Genomic DNA, 10,554 nt, shown 5'->3' with positions numbered 1-10,554 from the left:
CTATGAAAATCACCTACGAATGGAGGAATATTTCGCTTCCGCTCAGCGTCGTTCTCAACAAGTGAAAAGAATGAATATCCGACGAGTGAAAAGAATGGATATCTGACAGCAAAAAAGGATCACAATTTGTTACACAATTGCAATCTGAACAATTTGTTGCACAGAGCAATCTTTTTTTTGAGGGGTGCACAGTAGCGAGCGATCACTACAACGAAAAGGTTAGAACCTTTAAAAAGGCTAGAACCTTTGGGCCGCTCAAATTGGCCTGCCAGGTGACTTTGGTGGAGACTGGAGAATTAGAGATCCTAAAAAAAATGTGACTAGTGGAGTTGCCGATGGATTACAGCGGACGGCTGAGATGTGCTTACCGCAGAACGTCCCGTCCACGTGGGATGATCCACGAACTGGACACCTGGACCCGGCACGACCACGTCGCTGCGCCGAGCCACCCGCCACCGCGCGGCCACGCCTCCGCCCTCCCCTCCTCCTGTCCTGCCTGCCCCGCGCCGCGCTCCCTTTATCCACTTCGGGAATCGCCACGAGTTCGTGACGGCGACGCTCCCGCGTGCCGTGGCGTGCGTGCCCACCCGCCCGCGGTCGTCTCGCTGCGCCGGGGGCCCCACCGAGCTGGCTGGCCCGTGCGCCAGCCCGCGCAGCAACCGCAGCCACAGATGGAGCCCCCGCACGGCAGCCACTCAGATGGCCGGCTTTATCAGCTGCGGCAGCGAGATTCACCGGGGGAAGTATTTGCAGCGACCGCGCCGGTCCCCGCCACAAAATCAGCTACCCACCACCGTCCGTCAGCGGCGGCGGCGAGAGCATGGCGGCCATCGTGGCGGCGCGGGCGTCGGCCCCCGGCAGAGCGGCCGTCAGCACCATCGCCGCGTTCCACAGCCACGCGTCCCCTTCCCGCGCGCTCCCGCTCGCCTCCTCCTCCATCGGCGGCGCCAGGCGGTACCACCACGCCCCCGCGTGCTGCTTCGCCACCAAGCCCACCGCGCCGGCCGCTGCCGAGCTCGTCGACCAGGACCTCGCCACGGCCACGCAGGAGGCCGCCAAGCCACGCCGGAAACGCCGGTCTCGGAAGGCGAAGAAGTCCGCCACCGCCGCCAAGGAGGAGGATGGGACGGACGACAAGCCGGTGGCGGCGGCAGAGGACGAGGCGAAAAGGAAGAAGGAGGCGGCCGGCGCCGAGGACAGCGCCCGGGCATTGGTGGCCGGCCTCGACGACGTGATCGTCAACCCCGTGGGTCTGGGTCGGCGGTCGCGGCAGGTGTTCGACGAGGTGTGGCGCAAGTTCTCGCGGCTGGGCCAGATTTCGAGCGCCTCGTCCACCGCGCTGGCGGAGGAGGAGCAGGCCGTGCTTATCCGTGGAGGACCTATGTGCGAGTTCACTGTGCCAGGGGCGCAGGACACCACCGTCCTCGTCGTCGGTGCCACCAGCCGCATCGGCCGCATCGTCGTGCGCAAGCTCATGCTCCGCGGATACAATGTCAAGGTCAGCATGTCCTGATTCAAATGGTCATTGATTTGACTGAAGTGGCAGCTGTTTTCATTTTTGAATTAGAATCCACAGCGCTGGAGCAGATGACTTTATATAGGGCCTTACTTTGCTGCATAATCTCTTGCCTAGGGAGGGAGGCAAACATGATGGTTACGATTTAGTATTTCAATTTTCATAGCCTGTCATTTGTGTTGTTTTTATGCTTCATTCTATTAATATCATTGTCTATCTAGATTCTAGATACTCCTCAGTGTCTGCAATTTCTGAGTTCTGATGCTGTTGCTTGCTCAATTTGCCTGTGTTACTCATTGCCGGCCTAATTTAGCTGGCTTTAGGCTGTCTCCAACTGCGCCCCATATATTTCATCCTCTAAAGTAATATTCTGTCTTTTACAGCACTCTCTAAAAGATTTCGACCTCTATATTTTCTCTATCTCCAGCAATATTCTCTAAAATTTGTCTTCTATAGCCACAGTGCTAACATATTCCATTTACCAAATTTTTTTTCCTATTTACTATAGGACCTACTCGTCGTTACCACTTAGCAAATAAATAAATATTCATGAAAAGACGGGAAGGGAGAGGACAACTGTCACAACCAGCAGCACGAGAGAGAGTGGAGCGGTATGTAGAAAAGCCTCCTCGTCCGCTACATTTGAAGGAGCAAGGACGACCGGCAATTTTTATCGGACTTGATACCAGCCGTTGCTGGAGGCGTCCAGAAGCTCATCATGCGCTATATTTAGGGTACAAGAGCGTATACCGGATATTGCTGGAGAGAGTCTTAGCCTTTGGCTCGTTCAATCATACCGTCCATGTTACACAATAAAATTATAGAGTTTGGGATCTAAAATGAATGGAGTGATGCATCTATCCGTCATGTCATATGAATTGGGGCTACATTTCTTTTCAATTTTCATTCAAGAGTTTCTATCTGCTTCCATGCCCTTTTTTTGAGACCTCGAAACATGAAATGGACAAATTCCTTCTCTTAGGAACACATACAAGAAAAAGGATAATGGTAGCCCCCCATTAACTAATTTATGAATTTCATAGTAATAGAAATCCATGTCCTACCCAGACAGAATTTCGAACTTGCTATCCTCTTGCCTAATAGGCAAAGGACCTCTATAGAAAGACTAATTCATTTGGATCGATCTACCATACAGAAATGAACAATGCACATTTTTTATGAAATGCCAAGATCTGTGCTTCGAGTGTTCTTATCTTTTTGTGTTTTGTATAAACTAGGAGAAATCGGGGCTAACTTTCCCTATCATAACAGGCTTTAGTAAGAAGAAACGACCCTGAAGTGATAGATATGCTCCCAAGGTCGGTGGATGTTGTTGTTGGTGATGTTGGTGATCCTGCAACTGTCAAAGCAGCTGTATCAGGCTGCAGCAAGATAATCTATTGTGCAACTGCACGCTCAACTATTACAGGAGACCTAAATAGGGTTGATAACCAAGGAGTAAGGAATGCTAGCAAGGCTTTCCAGGTTTCCTTCTGGGTTAATTTTCTTATGTCAACCTCTATTTGTATTTATGGTTTTAAGAACCACCACTCCTTGATGGAAAGTATATCACCAAACTTGGCTTTTTGTACTGTAGGATTACTACAACGAATTGGCCCAGCTCAGGGCTGGTAAAAGCAGCAAGAGCAAACTCCTGATAGCAAAATTCAAGTCTGCAAAGTCCTTGAAGGGTTGGGAGGTGCGGCAGGGTTCTTACTTCCCAAATACTTTTGTTTCTAGATTTGATGAAGGTATCGATGCATCACTGGATTTTTCAGAAGATCAGCAGGCTGTTTTCTCAGGTAGCACCTTCAGTTTTGTAGCTTTTATGACATGATTCCCGTTTTTAAATAAAATAAAGCTAAAAAAACTATATACTTCATGTACCTCTGTTTTGCTTTTATTTGAATGTCATAGATTTCTTATGGAACTTCCTTATTTTCAGGATTTGTATTCACAAGAGGTGGATATGTTGAGATATCAAAAAGGCTTTCTCTTCCTCTAGGTTCTACCCTAGACAGGTATTAGGAGCTCTTATCTTTTGCTTATTCTCTGATGTTGATGAATCTGTATGAAATTATGCGACCGAACGTATTACGTGAGCGTGACATTTCATTTCTATTTCTCTGTGCATAGGTACGATGGTTTACTCTTTTCAGTGGGAGGAAATGGAAGATCATACGTTGTTATTCTTGAAACTGGTCCATTGGCGGACACGACCCAGAGCAAGAAGTATTTTGCTCGGATGACTACAAAAGTAGGTTTTTGTAGGGTAAGTACTGAGTAAGTAGTGTTTGCTATCTTAGCTATACAACTGCTTAAGTAGTGTTTGCTATCTTAGCTATACAACTGAATAAGTACTGAGTATTTTGTATTTGTTTTCTGCAGGTAAGAGTGCCGTTTTCATCTTTTCGGCCAGTAAACCCACAAGATCCTCCCCTAGACCCTTTTCTTGTGCATACACTAACCATTAGGTTTGAACCAAAAAGGCAGGTCAGTGCACTATGTTGTATTAACTTCCATCATCACCACAATCAGCAAGTGTTGCTTTGGCTGTGACATAAAATGGTGACTTAGCAATTGACACTTTCTGCAGAGACCTGGTGAGGCATCTCAAAATTCTAGTGATCCTCGAAACTTTGAGCTAAAACTGGAATACATCAAGGCTTTACCTGTAAGTTGTCCCTACATTGTGCCTGCAAATATTATCATTTTGTCTCATGTACTTATAAGTATACTTTTTTTTTGTAGACTGGTCAAGAAACAGACTTCATATTGGTGTCATGTTCAGGTTCTGGGATTGAATCTAACAGAAGAGAACAAGTTCTCAAAGCCAAGAAGGTTCTACTTTGTGTAACCACTTGACACCTGTATGTTTATCTAGTTCAGATGTTTAAGTATCTCGATGCTCTTCTAGGCTGGAGAAGATGCACTGCGGAGGTCAGGCCTTGGATATACAATCGTGCGCCCGGGTCCTCTGCAGGTACCATACTAAAAAAAAAATCTCGAACGCGCAGGAGAGTTGCACATCTTTATATATTAGAGAGAAAGAAAGACAGAAGGTCTTACAAGATGGCAGACAAAACCTGCTATGCAGGAATCCCCAGAAACACACACACCCCGAGATATTACATGTTTGTAACATAACTTTCACCGACCACACTAAGGGCCTCAGCTAAGCCTAAGCTTCCGAGATTTTTGGCACCCAGCACGCCAACTCATCTTAAAAACTACTCTGCACCTTTCCGAGAATCACCCTAAAAAATCACCCCGTTACGCTGCAGCCATAAGCACCATGCACCTAGGATAATGGCACTATTAAGACCTTTCTTGTTTTTATGCACTCGATTACAGACTCTTCTCCACCAATCAGCAAAAGTGATATCCTCTACAATTTACACTTACTGACATTAGTGAAGTGAAGTTCTAGGAATTCACTTTAGTCTCTTGATATAAGCAATGTGCTAAACATATGGTTGACCTGGAGCTAGAAACAGTGTATTTCCTTATGTTCAGAAAACAAGAAATAAACAGTGTACTAGATCATACCTTCTGAAGCAGTATTATGAGCAATTATTTTCATATTGTTATCTGTGTTCCATTGAACCTGGTTGCACGATGACCATGGCAGTCATTTTAAAATTGTTTCAGGAAGAACCTGGTGGCCAGCGCGCGCTGATCTTCGATCAAGGGAACAGAATCTCCCAGGTGAAACACCATGAACAATTTGTTGCTTGTCTGATGCCAAATTTTGCGGATGATATGCTATACAGAACACTATATCTACAACTTTCCTATATATGTAGGGTATCAGCTGTGCTGATGTGGCTGATATCTGTGTCAAGGCACTGCATGATTCCACTGCGAGAAACAAAAGTTTCGATGTAAGATTGTTCTCTTGCTCCCTTTCATGTACGGCAACGCTTACTCCTACTGACAATAGTATGCTGTCGTGCAATAACTGAACTTGTTGCTACGCACTCGATTAGGTATGCTACGAGTACGTCAGTGACCAAGGGAACGAGCTTTATGAACTTGTAAGTTAATGGTTGAAATCCAAAACTGATGGATCCTCACGTTCTTGTCAAGGCCATGAATTGTTGTTTCTGTTTAGTTTCGCGTTTGATAATAATATATGGCATGGACGTTTTCAGGTGGCTCATCTGCCAGACAAGGCTAACAACTATCTCGCACCAGCACTGTCTGTTCTAGAGAAGAACACCTGATTGATGCGCACCATCAGACTCGGACATGTAATATACGAGTCATACGACGTGTATATTTTCTCCTCCTGTAAAGCCATACGTTTTTCCTATACAAGCCTTGTGTCATTCACATGGTATGCCGTTTGGCCCTTCTGTAAAGATCATTGCACAGACCGACTCCAGGAAACAAAATTTTATTTTTGCAATATTGCATTGTATGATAAGTTCTCCTGTCCCCACTCCTTTTCATCTAAAACTGTAAAAGTTTGCATAATTTCACCAAGAAGAACAGTACAGTGGAAAAGAAGAGACCAATCTTTGAAGCAAAGGAAGCAGTGCACGTGCACCTGATGAAATGATGGCTGGTTTGCTCACAATCTTGAAAGAGAATGCAAAGCCTGAGGCTGCAAGAGTGGTCCGGACTCTGGAGTACTCTCTCTTTCTCTGTTGGGAAAGTTGGTTTCGGCCTGTTCTGCTGCTCAAGCAGCATACGGCAGCTCACGCCTATGGTGGACAACCAAAGATTCAGTGCTCTGATTCTTCTTGGTTTGTCTTTCTCCGGCAGATCTCTAACGAGTAGATGTTCTCTCTTCTTTTCTTTTCTTCTTTTTTTGAAAGCTTCACTCTAACCTGAAATCGGCTTTACTTAAATTTCGAGCCAACTTAATCTTCTTCTTTGCCAATTCTTTTTTAAAGAAAAGTTTGAGAGATGCCTCTAGTTTTTTTTTTGGGGGTGTGTGTTTGCGACTACAGAGTCTGAAATCACAAATCAGAGCTGTATAGGGAGCAGGTGGCGACTGAGTGACTGACAAACGTGGGGAAGATGGAGACAAAGAAACGCAAGCCTGTGGTCTACTAAAGACGGGGGCATCGCCATCGAGGGCAAACGGAGGCCACAGGATTAGCAGCTTCTCCGTGCTGCTGCGTCTCCTCCTCATCGTCCTCTCCAGTGTCCAGGTAACACCCCCCTGCCGCCAAGTGCTCCTCATCTTCTTCTCCAAGATTTGGAAGTTTTTGACTGCACACAGCAATCTCCAATCCCCCTGATTTCTCTCCCTCCGAGAACACCACTTCCGATTTTCGGTCGAACTATTCGGCATTATTAGAAGATAAGAAGATAAGATATGCTCAGGCGTCGGAGTCGTTCTCAATTGCTGACCATGTCTGTGGAATCCATCGTATTGGCGTTGACCTCCGTTGCAGCTCGGCCATGGCGTTCACCGTCTCCTTCTCCCCCGCCAACGTTCAGATGCTCCAGGCTAGGAGTGGCCACGGCCACGCCACCTTTGGAAGCTGTTCCGCCGTGCCAAGAGCCGGGCCAAGGCTGCGTTCCACGGCCGTCCGGGTCAGCAGCGAGCAGGAGGCGGCGGCGGCCGTCAGGGCGCCGTCCGGGAGGACCATCGAGGAGTGCGAGGCCGACGCCGTCGCTGGGAAGTTCCCTGCTCCCCCGCCGCTGGTTAGGCCGAAGGCCCCTGAAGGAACGCCGGAGATCAGGCCCCTTGTATGCACTCGATGGGTTTCGTCTGTGAATTTTGCGTGCTCTTACTGTAACCGCAAAATCCTGACTTGTGCATATACATATTCTTCTCCCCACGTGTTATTTAGGACATGGCAAAGCGCCCCCGTCGCAACCGCAAATCACCTGCTCTTAGGGCTGCATTCCAGGAGACGAGCATCTCGCCTGCTAACTTTGTGCTTCCATTGTTTATCCATGAAGGTTGGTAGTGGAATTCACTGACATAGAGAGTTGAACACAATTCACATCTGATATGCTGGATTTGCTCGGTGATCTGTAGGAGAAGAAGATGCTCCTATCGGAGCTATGCCAGGGTGCTATAGGCTTGGGTGGAGGCACGGGCTGCTTGACGAGGTACTGAAAGTGTTGGGGCCTTGAGGGTTATCTCGTATCCTGAATGTTTGTTTGCAATGTTCTTTTCGATGAATTTACTGGAGACAAATTCACGTGTTTATTGCTTGGATCAATAGTATTAAGTAACTCTTCAAACTGATGGTATGTGCAGGTTTACAAGGCCCGCGATGTTGGTGTTAATAGTTTTGTTCTCTTTCCTAAAGTTCCCGATGCATTGAAGGTCTATAAACAAATACAACAAATTTCTTGCTTGTCTGTGTCTTAGGCAGAGTAGCTTACGCTCTTGTTTTCCTCCAGTCTCCAACAGGAGATGAAGCGTACAACGATAATGGTCTGGTTCCACGTACAATCCGCTTGCTCAAGGACAAGTTCCCTGATATTGTAAGTTTATGCGCCCCTCATTCGTTGCCTGTGGCTTGCATCAGTCTAGTTCCTAATATATTTCTTTAAAATCTTATGACTGGTTAGGTTATCTACACAGACGTCGCGTTAGACCCTTATTCATCTGATGGTCATGATGGTATTGTGAGGGAAGATGGTAAGAAAGATGGCCCCTTTGTTCTCACATACGTTCTGTGACCATTGTCATCCATTTGCTGCATATTGATCTTGCTACCTCAAAAAATATTTTAGGTCCAAGGAAATTTCACAGGTTTAGACTGAAAACTTAGATGCTTGAAACTTAATGCCTGATATTGGCCACTAGAAGTTAGTTAGTACTTTGTACAAACATGTTTTGTGCTTTTTGTTTGCCTTGTTAAAACCACTTCTCGCTGCTCTTATTTTTCAGTATTTCCCTTTCATGGAGTAACTGTCAAGAAACCACTAGCCAAGATGTCAGTTTGGTTTTCTGTATTATGTTGCATAATGATGCTTGAGTTTGAATTTTTGTCACTTTATGTTTTTTTTTTCTCCTGCATCAGATATTAGTGAAGTCATAAGAAAACTCCAAAAGGGACTTTATTTCTCCAGCTAATCCTTGCCTTGTTTGTGTCCTGCATCAGGTGTAATTATGAATGATGAAACAGTTTATCAGTTGTGCAAACAGGCTGTTTCACAGGTTCATCTCATCCCTTCATTTTGTGTTTGGTGACATAAACGTGCTAGTTTTTTTCTCACCAAAAAAAATCTCCATATGAATAGGCTCGTGCCGGTGCTGATGTTGTCAGCCCTAGTGACATGATGGATGGCCGGATTGGAGCACTTCGCTCTGCTCTGGACGCCGAGGGCTTCCATGATGTCTCCATTATGTCCTACACCGCAAAGTAATGCCCCCCACATCTGCCATCCTGTTATGTTTCTTTGGTTTGAACCCAAATGACACATCTGTAATGTGTGTTTTTTGCAGGTATGCCAGTTCATTTTATGGCCCTTTCCGAGAAGCTTTAGATTCAAATCCAAGATTTGGAGATAAGAAGACGTATGGAACTTGCACCAAGATACTACTTCCATCTAGTAAACAATTTAATTGCTCGGTATTAAATGTTGTATTTCTCTTGAATCTGAAGGTACCAGATGAACCCAGCTAACTACAGAGAAGCCCTCATAGAAACCGCAGCGGACGAGGCAGAAGGAGCCGACATTCTGCTAGTAATGCTCCTGCTGTATGGCGGCTTGTTATGAAGACATAGTTTTGACGTGTACGTCTAACTACAACCACGGCCCTCATTTGACAGGTGAAACCGGGATTGCCGTACTTGGACATTATCCGACTGCTTCGGGATCATTCAGCCCTACCGATTGCTGCTTACCAGGTCAGTTCTGAAATCTTCCCCTTGGTGGGTCAAAATGTCCATGTTCCTTGTTTGAAGCGGAAGTATGGTGCCAACACTGCCAATGTTATTGGTGTATCCAATCGTCTATCATCTAGCATCGGCACTGCTGCATATCAAAATTCTGTCTTTCCAATTGTTGGACACCTAGCTCTGCTATGCATCTGTCTCTCCAGCAAACGTGAGCAAGGTTCTTTCTGCTGCTACAACTACAAGCAGAACCAGCAAGTCATATGAAGCCTTTGCCTGTCCTTGTTTTGATGCTCTGTCTATATCCCTCCCATGGATTTCATTTTTTTCCTGTCCTGTGTGGCTGTGTTCTAATCGATGTGTGGAAATGCATCGTTGCTCGTGCAGGTCTCGGGCGAGTACTCGATGATCAAAGCCGGCGGGGCCCTGGGCATGGTGGACGAGCAGAAGGTGATGATGGAGTCGCTCATGTGCCTGCGGCGAGCCGGCGCCGATGTCATCCTGACCTACTTCGCCCGTCACGCCGCCGCGGTGCTGTGCGGCATGGGGCCCAAGTAGGAGGCGAGGCCCGCCCGCCATTCCTGCCCTGCACTGTCATTGTGGAGTTGAGCGATGAGTTGGCTTATCGTATGTTTTGGGGGCCTGGCACTGGCAGAGGATTGTCCGAGGCCTTGGATCTCTTCCAATAATCTGCGCCGGGAGATAATAAGTTTTGGAGTTATCGCATTTCCCGGTACTAATCTTCTGCGTGTTGCTAGTACTGAAAAAGGTTTGGATTTTGAAGCGATTTTAGACAGCTGGATTAGTACCTCAACGAACGAAGGATTTCAGGGGAAGCGTGCGTATCATTCTTGAAGGCGTCGCACTCCCACCTCCCACTCCCACGTGATTTCACGGTGGACCCTGGAACAACCTCGATTGGACAGTACACTACTAGCTGCTCGTGGTCATGGCTCAGGACTATCTATCCATCTATGCAAATGAACTAGGTCAAGGTACAAAATTAATTATGCTTAATTAAAAGCCTGCGACGAGATAAATTTATTAAGCTTAATTAATCTATAACTAGTAAATGGACTAATTAGGGTTTATAGTTTCGTCTTACCGTTTAGTCTTTAACTATGTAATTAATTTTCTAATTAAACCCATATTTAGGGGTGTTTATTTTTTAGTCCCTCTATTTTATTTCATTTTAGTTTCTAAATTTTTTCCTAGTACTAA

At 46.2% G+C, this 10,554-nt stretch overlaps 2 protein-coding genes across 5 annotated transcripts; both read left to right on the top strand.

The window, feature by feature from the left end:
* Positions 1 to 772: 772 nt before the first annotated feature.
* Positions 773 to 5,945, top strand: LOC100501691 (uncharacterized). Its single transcript, NM_001196366.2, has 13 exons — positions 773 to 1,498; positions 2,789 to 3,001; positions 3,114 to 3,318; positions 3,462 to 3,537; positions 3,653 to 3,788; positions 3,905 to 4,009; positions 4,113 to 4,190; positions 4,268 to 4,357; positions 4,434 to 4,499; positions 5,168 to 5,224; positions 5,323 to 5,400; positions 5,506 to 5,553; positions 5,671 to 5,945. The coding sequence occupies exons 1-13, from the start codon at positions 821 to 823 to the stop codon at positions 5,740 to 5,742; spliced, it is 1,902 nt and encodes a 633-aa protein (NP_001183295.2). The 5' UTR covers positions 773 to 820; the 3' UTR covers positions 5,743 to 5,945.
* A 195-nt stretch (positions 5,946 to 6,140) lies between these two features.
* Positions 6,141 to 10,147, top strand: LOC100284052 (uncharacterized). 4 transcript variants are annotated; one of them, XM_035968070.1, is made up of 14 exons: positions 6,141 to 6,267; positions 6,475 to 6,678; positions 6,925 to 7,222; positions 7,327 to 7,438; positions 7,518 to 7,591; positions 7,743 to 7,811; positions 7,889 to 7,972; positions 8,060 to 8,129; positions 8,596 to 8,651; positions 8,735 to 8,856; positions 8,940 to 9,011; positions 9,100 to 9,181; positions 9,268 to 9,345; positions 9,721 to 10,147. In XM_035968070.1, exons 3-14 carry the CDS (start codon positions 6,932 to 6,934, stop codon positions 9,889 to 9,891), a joined length of 1,281 nt encoding a protein of 426 aa, XP_035823963.1. In that variant the 5' UTR covers positions 6,141 to 6,267; positions 6,475 to 6,678; positions 6,925 to 6,931; the 3' UTR covers positions 9,892 to 10,147. The 4 variants fall into 4 exon arrangements, with proteins under 4 accessions (XP_035823963.1, XP_035823962.1, XP_035823961.1 ...); XM_035968069.1 differs by having other exon boundaries at positions 6,141 to 6,297; XM_035968068.1 differs by having other exon boundaries at positions 6,166 to 6,297; positions 6,441 to 6,678.
* The last annotated feature ends 407 nt before the right edge of the window (positions 10,148 to 10,554 follow it).

Source organism: Zea mays, chromosome 5, assembly GCF_902167145.1.
Source record: "Zea mays cultivar B73 chromosome 5, Zm-B73-REFERENCE-NAM-5.0, whole genome shotgun sequence".
Taxonomy (NCBI): Eukaryota; Viridiplantae; Streptophyta; class Magnoliopsida; order Poales; family Poaceae; genus Zea; species Zea mays.
Note: the sequence above shows the minus strand (reverse complement) of the source record. Positions and strands in the feature narration are given on the sequence as shown.

Excerpts from the sequence above, each read along its gene's own strand:
- LOC100501691 (NM_001196366.2), top strand. The coding sequence starts at position 821 with ATGGCGGCCATCGTGGCGGCGCGGGCGTCGGCCCCCGGCAGAGCGGCC. Across the intron at positions 1,499-2,788 it reads TCCGCGGATACAATGTCAAG|GCTTTAGTAAGAAGAAACGA; the intron begins GTCAGCATGTCC and ends CTATCATAACAG. Across the intron at positions 4,358-4,433 it reads AAGTTCTCAAAGCCAAGAAG|GCTGGAGAAGATGCACTGCG; the intron begins GTTCTACTTTGT and ends ATGCTCTTCTAG.
- LOC100284052 (XM_035968070.1), top strand. The coding sequence starts at position 6,932 with ATGGCGTTCACCGTCTCCTTCTCCCCCGCCAACGTTCAGATGCTCCAG. Across the intron at positions 7,223-7,326 it reads CGCCGGAGATCAGGCCCCTT|GACATGGCAAAGCGCCCCCG; the intron begins GTATGCACTCGA and ends CGTGTTATTTAG. Across the intron at positions 7,973-8,059 it reads AGGACAAGTTCCCTGATATT|GTTATCTACACAGACGTCGC; the intron begins GTAAGTTTATGC and ends ATGACTGGTTAG.